This window comes from Archocentrus centrarchus, chromosome 5, assembly GCF_007364275.1.
Source record: "Archocentrus centrarchus isolate MPI-CPG fArcCen1 chromosome 5, fArcCen1, whole genome shotgun sequence".
NCBI classification, from domain to species: domain Eukaryota; kingdom Metazoa; phylum Chordata; class Actinopteri; order Cichliformes; family Cichlidae; genus Archocentrus; species Archocentrus centrarchus.
In genome coordinates, this window is record NC_044350.1 from 17,948,856 (window position 1) to 17,967,336 (window position 18,481).

Consider the following 18,481-nt stretch of genomic DNA (forward strand, 5'->3'; position numbering starts at 1 on the left):
GAAAAGAATAAGAAAACAGAGCGATCAGGAATAAACGCCACATCTCCACTGTATTACCTCATAAAAATTTAATTACTTTAACAAGATGGTTTACAAAAAGATGGTTTACAAAACAATATGGTTTACAAAAAGGTTAGTTACGTCAAATTTCTTCTTCATTATGATTATTATGATCAAAAAACACTCTTCCACAGTGTGTCTTTTGTCCTATCTCCCTCCCTTCACCCCCAGCCGGTTATGGCAAATGACCCCCCCCCCCCTCCCTGAGTCTGTTTCTGCCTTCTTCCTGTTAAAAGGGAGTTTTTCCTTCCCACTGTTGCCATTCACTTGCTCATGGAGGGTTGTCTGATTGTTGGTTTTTTCCCTCTAAAATTTTATGGTCTGTACCTTACAATATAAAGTGCCTTGTGGCAACTGTTATACACTCTGTAATTTCAAATACTTGTGGATGTGGAAACTGAAAAAGATACGGTTTATTTTAGTCTTACCTCAGCCAGAGCCTCAGTCTCTAGAGATTTGTGGTCCCCAAGGCTGCTGTGACGAGTGCTCCCTGGCACTGGTCTCAGTGGGTGGCCCTCAGGATAGGTCTTCCTGTCTGGATAGTTTATGCTACCTGCACTGCCAAAAGTGCCAAGGCGCCTTTTTTCTGGGCTCTCCATGCGACCCTTGCTGATGGACATCTTGTGAGGGCTGCTGGGACAGGCTGCAGCCCGTGGTGGAGTGTCAGCCACTCTTGTTGGGCTCTGAGTATCTGTCCGACGACGTGGGATTGCAGCTCCATCAGATCGTAACCTGACCCTGCAGGCAGGGATCATATCAATTATCTGTCAGGAAAATGCTTCAGCATTACAATCTCTTGAAAAAGAGCTAATTGTATCCACCTCCCCATGACTCCTCCAAAGTTGTAATCAGGTGATTGCTCGCATGGTGATGGGACGTCATTTTTGGATGAACCCTTATCTTCCAGCAAAGGTCCACTGCTAGCTTCGCTATCTGCTTTTTGGCTGAGGTTATCTGAGAACGCATCATCCCTGAAAGAGCAGAGTCAGCTGTGCTAAGCATAACACATGCATACAGACTACATGTACACCTATGAAAACGATGTGTAATAACTAATAATTGACTAAACTATTTTAGAGATAGGATAGAAATATAAAGACGTTTACAGTCCTTAACATTAGATAAAGAACTACTAAAACACATTCTGTTGGCACGTACAGGTCTTGTACTACAATGTACTGATGAGGGATGAGGCCATCCACGCCATTATGACGGCCCTCCCACCAGTCTTCAGATGCTCTGTGATACAGAAGCAGGGAGGCTCCCTTCTTGAAGGACAGCTCCCTGGGACTGCGTCCCACATAGTCGAATTTGGCAATGGCCTCAATCTGTTCCACTTCTGAAAGAAACAAACAAGCAAAGAAACATCAAAAAAGATTATCAAAAGTGGACCACAGCACGATTAGTCATACCAAGAGACAGACAGGGTTGTGTAAGCTGTTTATTTCCTTAGCATCTCTTTTTTTCTGTGGTAAATCCTTCAGACGGACAAGTTTCCTTTATTTCAACTTGGTAACTTGTGCATGAGGGCTGTAAAAATGCAAACTAAAGCATACATTATGTGGTCCAACTTATTTCTGGGCAGGTTCGATAGTCATTGAACTGGCAACTTTGATTTGAAAGGTGGATTTCAAAAGGCCAGCAGGGGTCAGTCAGAGTTCACTTTATTTTAACAGGAATCATCCCTGAGAAAGAAAACCCTGAGTCTAGTTTTATTTTGAAAACCCATAAGGAGTACCTAGATATTATAGAGCACAGTACAAAGCTGAAAAGCAGCATTGGTTCAAGTTTGAGTTCAACTATAAGGTTGCTGTCATTGCAGCAGGTGGAAGACCTCTTATTATGACAACGCTTTTTTTTTTTTTAATGAAAACTGAAGCATTACCAGAGGACACCAATTGCAACAACAGAGCACTTCACTCCCAATATTAAGGCCAGCAGGAGGATAACCTACATCAGGAAACCAGCCTTTGGTCTCTTTTCCAAGTAAGAAAAATAAAAGCGAGACAGGGTCAACATTACTTACAAAAACAGCCAACAACACAGATGGATTGCACAGACTCGTCACCGACAGGAGATATGATTCTCTGTATTACCTGTGATTTGGCTTTTGTGGCTGCCCTGATTATGTATTCAAAGCTAGGAGGGGGACTGAGGAAATACTGCACAAAGGAGAAAGTCCCAGGAGAGTTGCTGACTAATGCTCAACAAAGAACAAGCATGAGAACAGGGGGTGGGGTGGGCAGACTCTCTCTCACACACACACACACACACGCACACACACACACACACAGAAACATAGATCAAAGAGGCAGTGCTGCATGCCAATACTGTTTACTCAACTTGCCGTCAGCTTCAAACATCACTTAAGCCGCTGCGATCAGAAGCGCTACAGCTCAAACCTCGCCTCACCTCTCAGTCAAAAGCACTTAATAAAAAAGGTCAGGCTGTACTTAAAGGTTTCTGATCCACAAAGAATTCTAAAATCCCACATATATATATTCTTATATGAAATCCCTGTTATACACGTTTCCAAAATGTGAAATGCTTAGCAAACCACCAGTGTATCTATTTTTTAAACACTTGTCTCTAGAGCATTTGCAAAATGAAAGTAACTGCAACTAGTTGAAAAGTACAATACAGCCACACAGTAGAGAAAGGCAACATTATACTCTAGCTCTGAATTTACCTACAGACACGACAGCACTGTTCAAATGGCTACTAACATTAGACCCGAATGAGAATAAGAGATGTGGCAGATATTCCTTGAGACTGCACAGGTGTAGTGGTAGTAAATATAGTACTCTGCAAAAGACCTGACAATCAGATACTGTTAACTGCTGTAGATTCTTTTTTTAGGCCTCCACTTTTTTTGTCCTGCACTTGTCCCATTTCCTTACATTTTTTCAGGACACGCTGCACATCATGCTAAGATATGTCAAGTTTCCAGCTAATAGGTCTTTGGGAATCGCTTCATGGTGCAAAAATACTATTTATGTCTGTAAAACTGTGGTATTGGCATTTTTCATAGATTCAGCTAAAGAAATGGGAATAAATGTGTTTTTTTTTAATGCCTTTTTTGATGCTTGAATGATTCACAGGAAGGTCTGGCCTTATAAGCAAAATATGAAAAAAAAAAAAAAGCATCGCAATGCTAACATGAACATGAACATGTGGATGTTCAGCAGGAGGTATAATGTTTCATGTTCAGCATCTTAGTTGAGTGTGTTGGAACACATTACTAAACAAAATATACAGTTAAATAGACTCATGGGTATTCTCTTAGTTATAAAGTTCATAAAGCCTCTTAGAGTGATTCAAATGTTGGCCTGTGGGCATTAAGTCATTCCACAAAGTTACCACAATTTTTCTCCCACTAACCATTTCCTGGAGGGGAATATAAATATCTGGAGCTAATTTTACGCAATCTAGCCAATAGATGTGAGAGCATTATACTCTCATTGATACATTGATGGTGGTGCCAGTAAAAATGTATGTAACAAGTCTGAGGACAATCTATACAGTAATTACTGAAAAATTGAATTCTTATCACTTGAGCCTCACTGGTTGCTTAATTATAAAAATATAACTGGTTATTGGCAAAGGTTTTTCATAAAAAAAAAGAAAAGAAAAGAAAAGGGAAGTAGCTATGATGGTGTACTAACCCTCATCACTGGTGTGTGGTTCTGTTCCATTATCAGCCTCATCAATGGTTCCTGGTTCACTATGGGGACTGTCACTATAGAAACAACCAGAAAGCAAAAAGACATTAATAAGTAGACACAAAATACAAGAAATATGAACAAAAAGCATGTTTGAGCAGGGAATTAAATACATTTTCACAAGTCGGTCTTCAAATCAATACAAATCAGAGCTGAACAAACACATAAACATAAACATTACACTGTATCGCAATACTTACCAATACTCTTCCCCCCCAGTCATGCACTTTTCATAGACTGGGCCATCCAGCTCTCGTTGACTTGGAAAAATGACTTCAGTGTGGATAATGATGGTTTTGATGACTTCGTTAACATGAGCCTGACACGCTACAGGATCTTGGCCATCTGGCATGGGCATCAGGGTTGGACCGAAGCAGATAGCTAAATTGTACGGATCCATCATGTTTTCATCGCTGTACTGTGAAAGACTGAAGGACAGTGCAGGACGGAACAGTCACATTTTTTTTTGCATATACAAACTGTACATCTATCTGACTGAAACTTACATCAAATAACATAAATATGTGCTAATTTGATTGTTACTGATCTGTCAATCCAATTAGGAATGATTGCATTTCTGCTTTCCAGTTTGTCTATTTTGACTAGTTATTACACAGAATTTGCAATTGCTGTTTTTTTGTCCACTTTTTAGCAGAAGAAACTAACAACAACCTCGACACATAGATTAGCAGCATTTGCAATAATTGGTACTCCTACAGTCACTCTTCTTTTGGGAAAATCAATCACATAAACTAAAAGATGTGGTGTGTAGAGTAGAAGAGTCCCCGGCTTCACCTGAATTCACTTCTTATGTACAGTTCTTACTGCACTTTGGCTAAAAACATTTTGATCAGTCAACAAATTAACTTATTGAAAGCATGGCACAGCCCACTCTTCATAACCAAATTATTGAGCGCTGCAAGAGGAAGTCATAATAAGTGCATACTTGTACTTAAGCTGAGGCTGAACACCATCACCACAGTTCATATGGCTCCAAAAAAATAAGACAATTAAATCAGGTAGCTCCAGTAAAATGAGCATTTTTAACATCTATTAACAGAAGACAGGCATTATACTCTAATGTGGAAACTTATAAATAACTTCTAAAACACTGATGTAGCAATAAATAGCCGGCTGTATTTAAATACACCTTTTTGTCATGAGTATTTTGCTCATACTGTACGTCTTTTCCATCGTTGTTTCTCTGACATTTGTATATAAGCTGAGGTGTGAGATTCAGTGTCATAGCTTGGTGATTATACAAACACCAATCTCATCTTCATCCACTGTTTTTGGGGACCAGCAGCTCTGGCTTTCGAGGTGTTGTGTGACTCACTGGTTAAGGAAAGCAAAAAGATATCTCATGACGATTATAATGGTCCGAGGAAGAGTGACGATAATCTGCTGGATGTGATGTGCTCTTTCGGCTTCAGATTCCAGCTCTGAAACGCAGAAACAGAGACGTACCAATGCTGGTTTATACATAGCACTGAAATAAAAAGAAGAAAGAACGATCAAACTGCAGCTACAGTGCCGAAGCAAAAGGCGGTAGAGATTCTGAAAATGGTTATTTGACACTTTAATATGCCCCCTCATGCCTTGCACCAGACCCCAAAGCCAAAGTAAGTGATCACATTATTCGAAACAGTGGAGAAATTATTCTGTGGTGAACTTGCACATGGCACGGTTATGTGGCCCGCACTCTCAAGCAGAAAGCACTGGTGTTACTGTAAGATTGCTTCCACGTGCGGCACTGCATGACTTTCTCTCTTCAGTAAAGCTGAGCTCCTACCGAACTCTGTGTTTTCTCTCTTCTGTGTAGTCCACTGAAAACCTTTGAATAATTTGTGTTAACTCACTGATAGTAGAGATGAAGTCCAGGAAACGCTCCTTTGGGAAGAGCGGGTTCTCGAGTCCCCTGAAGTACAGCTTCAGGACGCCTGCCACTGAGTTAATATCGTGTTCATTCTGGTCATCAATCAAGGGATCTTCACCTAATTAAGAAACACATTTGTGCTTTCAGTGGTAGCATTTCTTGAGATGAAACATGTACCAAGTGAGTTTATCCCACAGATCATGTTTAAGTATTAAATTACATTAAAGAGACAATGTACTGACTCACCTCTCTCAAAAGAGTTTTTAATATCATTGACCTCCACCTGTGATCCTGGCACACGGAATATGCCTTGCTGCTGCAAACCTGAAGGAAATACAACCCAAAATTTACTGATTTAGAGTTATGCTAGCTACCATTATCTCCGAAACCACCGCCAGTTTCTCTGAAAGCCCACTGGAAACGCATAACACAGAGCAGGAAATGTAATTTAGTCATAAAGAGAGATGCGTATTTTTCCAGCAGAGGGCCCCTCAGTGAGTCTGCACCATATGGTTCCAGTTAGAGGGTTCTAATCAGTTTTCTGTAGTTTCATTAGGTCCAGATCCAGGGGAAAGGCCTGCAGGCTAAAGCAACAAGCTGAAGACAGATGTGAAGGTAGACAGGGAGGAGTTGTAAAGAGAGTGCATGAGAGGGGTGGCTGAACTTACTAAACAAAGACCAATGGGACTTTTAAAACTCTCAGTGTATGACCTATTGTTATGATCCTGTCAAATCACTAGTAGGCAGCTTAGCGCCTCAGTGGCTGAGATGGAGAGAAGAGCAGGTCAGGATCTGTACCAGTAGCTATTTATCAAAACAGACTGCTTCGTTCAATAGCTGATGTCACTTCTTATGAGGCTACAGAACTTTTTCAAAGGACTTCACAGTTCACTTTCATTCTCTTTGCCCTATCACTCAGAGGAGCTTGATGTAAGTCTTACCGTATAGATTGATGTATCTGATACAACTTTCAACAACAAGTGGAATTGGTTGACCTGAATCCTGAAAAGAAAGGAAATGAGTACACATACAAGACACACTGCAAAATAAAAGGTTCCATGTTGCTTTTTTATAGATATGAGTGTCTTGACAAGAATGAAACATACTATATTAACCTTGCAATATATAGCGTCATATAATATCATAACAAAAGGTTAAAAAAAAATCTTATTCAAACTAATTTTGGAGTTGGAAGACAGAAGCAATCGAATACCAAAAAAACTGCACAAACAGTACAGAATTGTGAAAATTTACAGCATGCAGGTAGAGCAGAAGCAGCAGCAAATAAATGGCTACTATTAGTTCAGGAGTTTTAGTTTGTCTTGTTCCCTGACTACAGCAGTACCTGAATGCGGGCGCGGGCATTCCTTCTTCCTCTGGGACAGAAAGCAGCAAAGCACAGAGAAGAAGAGGAAGAAGGGGCAAAAAAAAAAAAAAGGAGAAATGTTAGAAAAGGTCAAATGCTCCTCTGGAGGTTAAAGGCAAATTACAGGGACTGGTCACAGGAAAGCTACAGAAATGCAGTAAGGATTGGGTGCAGCGAGGGACAAAGGTACTGCTAATTCCTGCCTCAGTCATCCAAACAGTGACTGGACTCGGGGGAGAAAAAAAAAAAGCCTGAGATGGTAAACTGTTCTGGGAGGAAATAAAGACACAGCTGACTGCCGCTCTGTCTGTCTGCACCAGCAGAACCGTGGAAGGAAGGAAGCGGATTAGAGGTTAAACAGAGGCGTTATATCATGATCAAGGGCAGCTGGAAGAGAGAGGAACAGAAGGCTAAAGAGGAAGAGAATGAGAGCGAAGGCTCTAGCCGCCTTCCCCTTCTGCTCCATAGGGACCACTCAGTCATACACCACCACCAGAGGGTACCTTGATGAATGTCTCCATATTGCCGTTAAACAGCTTATGGTTATACACGGAGCGTGGCCTAGGCTTCCGCATTTTCTGTGGTTTAGGGGAAGGGTGGGGGGTCTAGAAATGATGGACAAAGGGAAAAAAAAACACACCATATTCTGTGAAATAATAGAACCAAATGTGGTTCAAAAGCAGGTATTACAAAACAGACTCTTAAACAGAGCTTTAAATAATCCTCTGTCTATGGTCATGGAAACCAAGCTGTAAAATTTGAGAAAAAAGTTTCTTTAAAGAGTTTCTTTTTTTTTTTAAGTCTTAAAAACAATTACTAGTCATGGACTGGGAATAGTAAGACTGGACTTTCAATTTTAAAAAAATGACTTCAATGCAAGTAACAGATGAATAATTATATTTTCAATATTCATAGTTAACAAAGTTTGGACCTAGAAAACAAACTGTGACATGATTATTGCACCATCTTCAACACTATGTTAACACTGTTAAAATTACACAATTGTTTTTGATGTCATCCTATTGATAATAGAAGGTTGAAAAACTAAAAGAAAATCTTGAATCCTCAATTGTGTTGTGATGGAGGATCTTTTCCCTCTCGTTACAGAGAAGGATCACTGCAAATCAGTACAAAGTTGTTTTTGTCCTGATGCGATTGGTCTCTTCTGGGAGGAAAGTGCCCCATTCATGGGACATGAGGGGTTGCCGAATTCTGATGAATGTAAAAATGCAAATAATATGCTATGATCTTCTCAGTACACAAATCACATCCCTACCGCACCACCTTCATATCACCAAATTAGGGAATATCTTTTGGAGGAGTGGTATTCCCTCTAGTAGAGTTCTAGAGACTTGGAAAATCACAATCAAGTGACAGAGTTTTAATGGTTTTTAATTTAATTTCTCACCAGTCATCATCAAAAGTTTGGTAAGATGCAAAGAAAGGTTATTTTAATATTTAGCACAATAAACAAAAATCTAAGTTCCAAACAGTAACCATTCCCAATTTGCACCTTTTTTGGCATATATTATATAGTTTAAATAATAAACAGATATTTTTTTAGATATTTTTATGCTTGTGAGTTCCATCAACCTCTTTTATCTTTTCTTTTCTAAATCTGAATTAAATATCTGGAAGTTCTGAGATGAATGGAATAAGCAGATGTTTTATGGCAGAAAGGGATCAGGAGCAGCTCACTTCAAGTGTGACCTTACCTTGTCGTTCCACATTCAGCCCTTTCCCCTGTGTAAAAATAAATAAATAAATAAATAAAACACAATATACACTAGTTTCTTTATGGTACACATTATACAGACTCCAGTCAGCATCCAGCTTCATTAAAGGGGTTCATGACAAACAACATCACCATTGAGGGTTAGATGAATGAAATGGTGCTAACACCATTCATTGAAGCTAAAGCCTCAGGGGAGCCAGAGAGCCTTAAAGGGTTACAGAGCAGAGAAATGGGGGGTGGCAGCTGCAGTGTTTGTATGGTGGCTAGGGAGGGGTGCTTCTGTATTGAGACTGAACAATGCCCGTGCTGGCTCACTGAGCCTTTTGTTGTGAGTTTCCAACCACACACACACACACACACATGCTTATCTTTACATTCTGACAAACCGAAGAACACTATAGATATCATGTCAGTGAGTGTTTAAAAAAAAAAAAGGCATCAATGGCACCAAAGCGCTCCAACATTATTTAATTAATTAATTAATTTATTCTATATTTACTCAATCTAACAAAGGCAGAAAGAGTAAAGGCTAAGTCATTGCTATCATTCTAGCAGGTCTCTGGAGCATTCAAGTGAGGAAACAACAGTAAGTCTGGTGTGAAATCATTCCACTGAATGATAGCCCTACTTTTGACCGACCTCGAAATTACAGAGCAAGCGTTCCTTGCTGAAGCATGAGCAAGAAATTCTAATTTGATTTTTGATTCCTCAGTGACACAGGAGATATCGAGTCTAAAAACACAAAACGTGACAAGAAGAAATCACATTTCACAGAACAAGGAAATGGGTGAGTCTTTATCTGGAAAACAAGGGCTGGCAGATGTCCCAGCACAATCTTGTCTGGGGCCAACACTTGACATTATGTTTTTATTAATACATGCAGCAAGATGTAAACGCCATGTGGCACTCACCAGTCTCATCTCGTTCCCCTCTGTCATGCTCCCACGCAGCCACGCACATACACAAACACGCAACTCTGGGTGTGAAGCAACGAGCTAATGAGCAGGACTCAGCCCTGATTGATCACCTAAATAATTAAACATGGGTGGTACCTGGAGGCGCCATATGCTCTGTTCATACATTCTCTCAGCTGTGACACCACAGACACTGAATGATAATGTGATTGTTTATGGGCATAAGAGTCTGCAGCTGATTGCTTGCCACATGACTTGAATGGAATCGCAAGGACAATCTGAGGTCTTGAAAATATAATAAATGCTTAAATAATGAATATAACTTAAGTGCGAAATCTATGCATGGATGATGCAAGGCCTCAGCTGGCTGCACCTTGTGTCCTTTCCTATTAGGTGAACCCCTGGTGCAGGAGCAGCTGCAGATATGGGCCTGGGTTTGGTCCTGCTGATTGATTGGGAATAAACTGTTCACGGCTGAGGTGACAAGGGGACCCTTGGGGAAGAAAGGGAGCCAAGGAAAACCTGTCTTTTGCAGCCTGGAAATAGAAACCCTCCCTGCAGCTACACCATACAGAGACTAACAGGATAATACTTTAACCACTGGAGATAAATAGAAAGGGGAATGAATACCTGAAACCAGATAGGATGTGCTTTTGGGGTGATACTTTTCCGTTTGAATATCAGCTCTTACTCCCCTCTGCTGCCTTTAAAACTGTCTTGTGTCTTTGTAGACTCCTATACCTTGTTTCCTTATAGTTGCACCACTATAACCGCTGAGTAGAATTTGTGGGACATTACATGACAAAACACCATTTCATGTGCACACCATTAACAGACACCTAAGACAAATCAAGAGAAAAGGCTTCTTACCTTCCCCCAGTGTCTGCTTCAGCAAGTCATGCTTGGCCTGCAGCTTAATGATGAGGTTACTACCATTCAGGTACTCCTTGAATTTCTAGATGGAGATGTGAAGAAACATTTCAGTGCCGTTCAAATCAGCTTGAATCCATTTTCTTGTGCTCGGCTGATGACTGGTGGCTTTATTTTGAAAAGAAGGCCGACACGCATTTACAGTTTGGCCCAAGAGATGAACTCACTGAGAAGTAGAACATTTCAGTCTCCTGTTGGTTTGCTCTCCTCTTGGCTATATTGAGCTTGCTCATGTATGTCTCGGAGGCCACAGACTTGATGGATTCAGTGGAGCGGCTATGTTGAAAGGCATCTGACACGTCAAAGTCCTCCACTGTCAGCATATCCTGCAGTGTTTGCATGGTGGCATCCAAAGTCTTCCTCACCTGGAGAGATGGCAGGGTGAACAATAAAGCATTTTATTGAGGGCTTGGAGTCATAGGGGTGTAACTGACATTTTGGTCAAAATTGATGTATATATATATATATATATATATATATATATATATATATATATATATATATATATATATATATATATATATATATATATATATATATATATATATATATATATATATATATATATATTTGTATATATATATATATATATATATATATATATATATATATATATATATTAATATATATATATATAAAATGAAAGCTCTTGATGTGCTCGATCTACTGTCAAAATTACAGAAGTAAAACATTTGTAGAAATAGAGTTCTTCAACAAAAAATTAAAAGACTTAACTGTGGATGCACAGAAGAAGTTGGTGCCTCAAGGGCGTAAGTGCATTTACAACAAAGACAAGATCATTGTTCATTAAGCATTGTGTCATAATTTTATAAAAAAGTAACATGCTTAAAAAAAAAACTAAAATCAGTATACAAAGCAAGAGCAAACTATGGTCATTTTTTGTTTTGGCTCTCCTGTAAAGTTGGTGAAATGTCACTTACGCCCCTATGGCTCTAAGCCCTCGATACTTGCGCTGATCATATGTTTTGTTTTGTGTTCATGAGACAGCATCAGAATATGAGCCTAGAGCAGCCTGCAGCATACATCAGACCTAGCCATGAAAATGAAGAGTGCCTGACAAAGATACAAATTGTTCAAATAATTATTGAAGGCGGCTTTTTGTTTAGGATTGAGATTGATAAAGCTCATTTCCCCTAATGGCATTCATTATCCTCCAGAACACAATTCACATGGAGACAGGGAAGAAACAGAGCTGTTGGTGCTTGCAGTTCAAACAGACCCTGGTTATTATCACTTCTATTTGCACCTTTGTGTCTGCGTTTCTTAATGAGGAAGGCGTCTTTCTATCACGAAACAGACAATTTCATACATAACATCATAGAAAACAATATTGGCATTGTGACAATCTAAATATATTTTCAGCCCCTGAGGAGAAAGGGTCATTGGAGAGTAATTGCAATGAGAACAGATGGTGATGTGGCCCTCCTGCTTGGTGTTTTGTCCTCCAATGGTATGATGGCTCTAGGGAGACTGAAACAGGGCTTTCTGTTTTAGAGGAGGAGGATGGGGGTTACTGGTGCTGGACAGACACAGATCATAAATCCTCACCTCCTCATTTTCAATCTTTAGTGTAGCTAAGCGAGACTGCAGTTGGTGGTATCGCATCAGAAGTTCGGTCTGAACTGGCTGCTGGGCGCTCACTTGGCACACCTGAGGAGGAGGAGGAGGGAAAAACTGGTTGGAACTGAGCTTAAATGAACTACTTTTTTCACTTCAGTCAGTGGTAACTGAATCAAACCTTTAAAAAAAATAAATAAATAAACTGCAGTATTTATAGCATCTCACCTCATCTCCCATGTGTGGTAGATATTCAAAGCGCATTGGAGGACAGAACACCTGGTTATGCATATCCATGATCTTGTGCTTGTCACTGCGGGAGTCCAAGTTGTCCACTGCATTCTCTATGATATCCAGTCCCTCGTGGCGCGATGTCTCCAAGTTGTACTCCGCAGATAAATAAGTCCTGAGAGCGCGTGCCAAGCTAGCATGGTAGCCCAGGTCACAGCACTGCAGAGACACAAGTATTGAGACTTGCTATGATGTATAGATTGCAGATACCGGCACTAACAAAAAGACAGGAGACTGAGCTATAGGTAGAAGAGTTGAAGATACTAAGATTTTGTTGGGAGTGACCAGGAGGGGCAGGATTACGAATGAGTATATCAGACGGATAACTCAGGTTGAGCAGACTGGAGGCAAAGATAGACGGTCAAGGTTGAGATGGTTTGGACATCTGCAGAGGAGGGATGGTGGAAATACTAGACAAAATATGTTGAATATGAAGCTGCCAGGCAGGAGAGAAAGAGGAAGACCACAGAGATTTCTGGATGTAGTGAAGGAGGTAAAAAAAAAAACAAAAAAAAACAACTCAGTTTTTCACAAGAATGCTAAGTGAAAGTTTCCCATCTAACCTTGGATGTAGTCAGAAGTGTTCTCACACAGCAACAGACAGCATACTGACCACACCCTGGAGTACACTACACTGCTGCAAGGTGGAAGGACAAACTATGGATTGAGGCATCTGGTGTTTAGTTGCTCTATAAAGTAACAAGTCAATATTAATCCCACAGGAAATGATAGGAATGTACAAGTGAAACATTCGAGTCTGATCACCTTCAGCATTTTCACAATTATGTATTTAATTGACTAAATCTCAAATTATAACCTGCAACTTTTTTTTAAAAAAGAAAGAGGTACAGTTTACTGAATTGTAGGAGTTAGCACAGTAGGACATCAGGGTAATTAAAGAGCCTTATCACACAGAATTGTATGAAGTAACCTAATTAAGAAGAGAATAGTACTGCAGTGGTTTAGAGGGAGCTTGAGGCAACTGACAGCTCTGTAAATCACTAAGTAGACGCTCTTTAGCACTGAGGAAGTAGTCTCTTCAGTTTGTGTGCCTCATTGCACCACTCAGTCAAAGTGGCTCAGTAGACCAAACACTTAAGGGAGTGAATTAGCTTCTTTTTAACTAAGCAAACAGAGTGTGAACACATTCACTCATACCCATACATTTATATCAAATCTAAATAAAACGATAGAAGAAATGTTAACTCTCAACTGCACCACAATATATGAAAATACATGAAAATTGCAAAATGTCTTTATTTCTTTTGCCTGATTGCAGAACCAGTGCAGCTCATGATCTCACTCCTTGTAGCTCAGCAGGATTTAGGATGACATGGACATTTCATTTTATTGACACTGAGTCAGTAAAAGCCGAAGAGCTGCCCAACAAAAAGGAAACCACATCCACAAGTGTGCCAAAGTACCACCACTGTACTGCATACAGCCCGACAGAGGTTAAGCCACAAGTCATGTGTGCAATATTATAGAAATGTCACTGAAATCATGTCTTATCGCGACCGTCCAGGAAAATGTGCATCCATCACTGTGGCTAATGTAGCACTGTATGGTGACCTGGCCTCAGGCAGAAATGCAACAAACAGGCCAGTAGCACAGAGAGAAGAGAAAAACACAGCGTGACCTTCAAGTTTAGACTTAAGATGTATATGTGCATATTTATAAAATACAGAATATTTCCAGTGTTGTTGTTCAAAAATGGTGATTAAAAGCTTCTTCATCTGTTTTCTGACACATAACTGGTAGCAGATCACCCAAGGCTGAGAGGCTGGTGCCAACCACATTAATTGCATTCATGCCTGCATAAACAGAGCCTCTGCTCTTAGCAGCCGACTTCCAACCAATAGCGGTTTGCTAAACACAGTCATCCTTTTAAATAAAGATAATAAGACTTTGCAGCAGGGCTTTTGGTTAACAATATGAAACACTTTTAGTTTGAATTATCAAAAACAACCACAGAAATCCCATTTTACATACTGAATAGGAGGGTAAACAGTGAAAATTGAGTTTTTACTTGAACTAAGTAAAATGCAGCTGCTTAAGCATCAGAAAGGCTGTGTCCTATATTCTGATTCATGAAAAAAAGCCCATAGATACCAGAAAAAAAATGCGCCTCTGTGTGTTTGTGTTTGTGTCCTGGGTCATATTTTTTTATTCAGTGACAGTTAGAGGCAGACAGTTACAAGGACATGCTGTGTTTGTCCCAGCAAAGCTCCCTAAAGCGGCATCAACAAAAACAAATGAACCACAAAAAGACTGAGGAAGAGGAGAGCGAGCCGACCGAGAAGAAATCTTTCTGTCAACACTGATGGGGTCCCTCGAAACCATCAGTCAAAAACGTCCTTCTGTGCTGAAGTACAGAACATCGTTAAGCTAGATTTAATGTCAACAACAATTAGTCAGCAGCATATCAGTGTTAGGTTTGTTATTAAGAAATAATCCTCCAAAAAAGGGTGCTAAACACATTTTATTGGGGCCAGCAGAGCAACTTGAAAACAAGCTAAAAGCGAATGAGACATGGGAACAGATGGAGAGAAAAGTGACAGTGCTGCAGTGTTAAATCAACATCAGAAATCCCAGCTGAGAGATGTAAACAAACACATGTGCTTAGTGCATACTTACATCAATCATATCAGAGACGTCATGGATGTAATATTTTGCAACCACTGCATTTGTTGCTGCCAGGTTCAACAAATAGTCATTCCGGGCTTTTGTGCATTTCAGCTTGTTCTCTGAATACTTGGCCTGCCTCTGGGGAGATAAGATGTGACAGAGCAGACAAAGGAAAAAAACATCAGTGCTGTAGGGGGATCATCAGACAGGTAGAGATGGAAGAGAAAGTCTGGAGGGACAGGCTCTAGAGAAGCTACCCCTAGACAGTAATGTATTAAGTGGCACAGCTAGGCTTGCATCTAGTTATTATTCTACCTTTTAACAGTTAAGTACCAGATGCATTTCATACACCTTAAGTATTAAACAGCTTAGTAAATTGTGGCATTACTGACATCTTGGGAATACTCTTATTGTAGGATGAGTTGGCTCTATGCTGCAGTCAGTTAGCTTAGCGCCGCATCAAGATGGCAAAAACAGCAAAAATGGCAACACTTGGGGGCTGAAAATTTACGCCAATGTCAAAGTACTTCAAATGGACCTTTGAGGCTTGTTCCAAAAGTGAGTCCATCTGCACAGACTCATGTTAAAATGGATAATAGAAATGCAATGGAAATAATCATGTTTACAGCCTGTACAAAAATGTCCCCCCTTATGACAACTGTTTGCAGGTTATTTTATATACTTATTATTTTAGAACTCATCTGTTTAAATGTTATTAACCATGGCCATAAAAGGCAAGGCTAAGGCTTCACAAACCAAGAAGTGCTGCTAGAATAAGTGTGTCCCTCTTTAACATATACAATAGCTTATGGCTACAATAGGCTTAACTGTCCAAAGTCAACAAAACTACTGATATCTACCTCAAATGTGCACTATTCGTCACATGAAGTTTCAAAATGTCAAGTAGGAATATTGGTTATATAATTCATAGCCATATATGCTGTTTTACCCTATTTCCTAACTTTATGTTTAACTAATTTCTAGCTCCAGCTAAGTAATAATTGTGACATCAAACAAACCAAACAAGTATTTTCAAGTTTAGCCAACATGGTTGCCTTCCTGTGAGCCTGTATTCCAGTGCAAATTTAGATAAATACCCAGAGTTGCACTCAGTACTAAAGTAGCAGGAAAAGACATGACGTGAAGTCACATTTTCTACTGAAAAACAAAACGCATTGCTGCAAAAGTATCCTAACACTTTGGCAAAGCAACAATTCAGGCTTAACCCAGAAAATCACTGCTGCTATTTCAAATACAGCAAAAGCATCAGAATTCTGATGCTGAAGCTTTTTTGTACATTTTACCTTACAGGGGCATTTTATTTCCGTCTCCACTAAGCCATTGTGATGCAAATTCTAGCAGTGTGTTAGAGGAAAAGACTTTGCATTTCTTCCTTTTCCAACATGTTTGCAGGCAGAATAATGAGACGAAAGTGCGGAAACCAATAACAGAAAAAAAACAAAAAACAAATATTCATCACCACGTTGTGTTATAAATAATGTGTGGCTTCCAAGCTAGGCAGCATCTCTGAGGATACCAACCTGACGATGGAGAAACACTGCTGTACTGACAGCCTTTTGATTTTCTGCACCTGCGAGATTATGGAAATTTCATTTGCATGAAGAAATCTAAGACGAAGATCCAGAATAAAAAAAATACGTGGGGTATCTAAAGTTCAGCATGCTCCTAAGAGCCTGAGACCGCTGGCAGTGAAGACTTTTCATAAACTAGAAATCTGAATAAGATGGAAAGGGAGTGGGGTTATTGGCTGAAATAACTGCTCAGCGCGTATCTGGCTGCAGACCTACAGTATGCTCCTGAGAGTTTCTGTCTAGCTGCTGGTCTATTCGTCTCGCACTATTTCCAAGTACACCCAGCAAAATGAGCTGGCTTGCTGTTTACAGAACACCAACGTTTTTCTTGATGAGAAGCCGCTTAAAGGTTTTCCCTAACCTAAATACCTAAATGCTCAACTGATGAAACAGACTGTATCAGCACATTTGTTAAGGCCAAAAAGAACTGTATGTAAACAAACAGTGCTATATATATATATATATATATATATATATATATATATATATATATATATATATATATATATATATATATATATATATATACACACACACACACATATATACACACCTTCTCCTTCATCTTTTCAATTTTCCGGACAGAGCTGCGTCTTGGTTGGCGGTCCTCATGCCGGAGGAGGTTGACATTGAGATCTCCAGACTTGCTGAACTGCTTCTCTTCCTGCTTCTCAGCATCTTTCAGCTTGCTCTCTGCACTGGTGCTCTCAGTGTGGTACATATGGTATGTTTTCATCACCTGCAAAAGGAGCATGACAGACGGACCTTTAATATGGTTAATAATCACCACAGCCTTTTACAATATTAGTTATGAACTAAACTTGATCTGTCAGTTTGTAAATGACAAATCTGGGGATACCCTGGTTTTATCAGCACAAGGTGGGGTACACCCTCTACAGGTTGCTGGGATACTGCAGGATTAACACGGCAAGACTACACTCACATTCACACCTACGGCCAATTTCAAGTAGCTAATTAACCAAAACCGTTCATGTCTTTGGACTGTGGGAGGAATCCAGACAGAACCCACATAAGCACAGGGAGAACATGCATGCGCCATATAGAAGGGACCCAGCTAGCCAGTAGATTCAAACCAGGACCTTCTTGCTGTGAGGATATAGTGCTAATCACTCCATCAACATGGTGCCCTGTTATCAATCAGAGTAAATAACTCTTAACTGGAGTTATTTACTATTAAACATTAACCAAAGTAAAGACAATAATTAACTGAAATATAAAGGTTTCATCAGAAGTAACCCCCTTATAGAAAATACACATTAAGTAGACTGTGGTACAAGACTGTAGTGCTCGTATGCATTCACCAGTATTTTTTAATCAGAAGTCAACTAGCCATAAATATTGTTTTGCAATATTGTTTTTTTTTCATTTATTTAAACAAGTCTCTTTTGTGACCAAATTCCATACAACACACACACACACACACACGCGCGCACACACACACACACACACACACACACACACACACACACACACACACACACACACACACACACACACACACACACACCTCAAAAAAATTAAAGGAACACTTTGAAAACACATCAAATCTCAATGGAAAAAAATTCACGCTGGATATCTATACTGATATGAACTGGGTAATGTGTTAGGAATGAAATGATGCCACATCACTTGATGGATATGAAAATTATCAACCTACAGAGGGCTGAATTCAAAGACACCCCAAAAATCCAAGTGAAAAAAATGATGTGGCAGGCTAGTCCATTTAAATTTCATTACAGAATGGTACTCAGTAGTTTGTATGGCCCCG

At 39.7% G+C, this 18,481-nt stretch overlaps 1 protein-coding gene across 1 annotated transcript in view; it reads right to left on the reverse strand.

The window, feature by feature from the left end:
- The window catches only part of srgap3 (SLIT-ROBO Rho GTPase activating protein 3), a 63,293-nt gene that overhangs the window by 3,560 nt on the left and 41,252 nt on the right, over positions 1-18,481 (reverse strand). Inside the window, 18 exon segments of the mRNA XM_030729982.1 lie at positions 489-798; positions 882-1,031; positions 1,219-1,399; positions 3,726-3,799; positions 3,983-4,210; positions 5,119-5,224; positions 5,642-5,776; positions 5,905-5,982; positions 6,600-6,660; positions 7,528-7,616; positions 7,619-7,629; positions 8,740-8,767; positions 10,544-10,628; positions 10,771-10,968; positions 12,173-12,274; positions 12,410-12,631; positions 15,110-15,238; positions 17,246-17,431. Coding sequence (XP_030585842.1) covers positions 489-798; positions 882-1,031; positions 1,219-1,399; positions 3,726-3,799; positions 3,983-4,210; positions 5,119-5,224; positions 5,642-5,776; positions 5,905-5,982; positions 6,600-6,660; positions 7,528-7,616; positions 7,619-7,629; positions 8,740-8,767; positions 10,544-10,628; positions 10,771-10,968; positions 12,173-12,274; positions 12,410-12,631; positions 15,110-15,238; positions 17,246-17,431 — 2,373 coding nt within the window.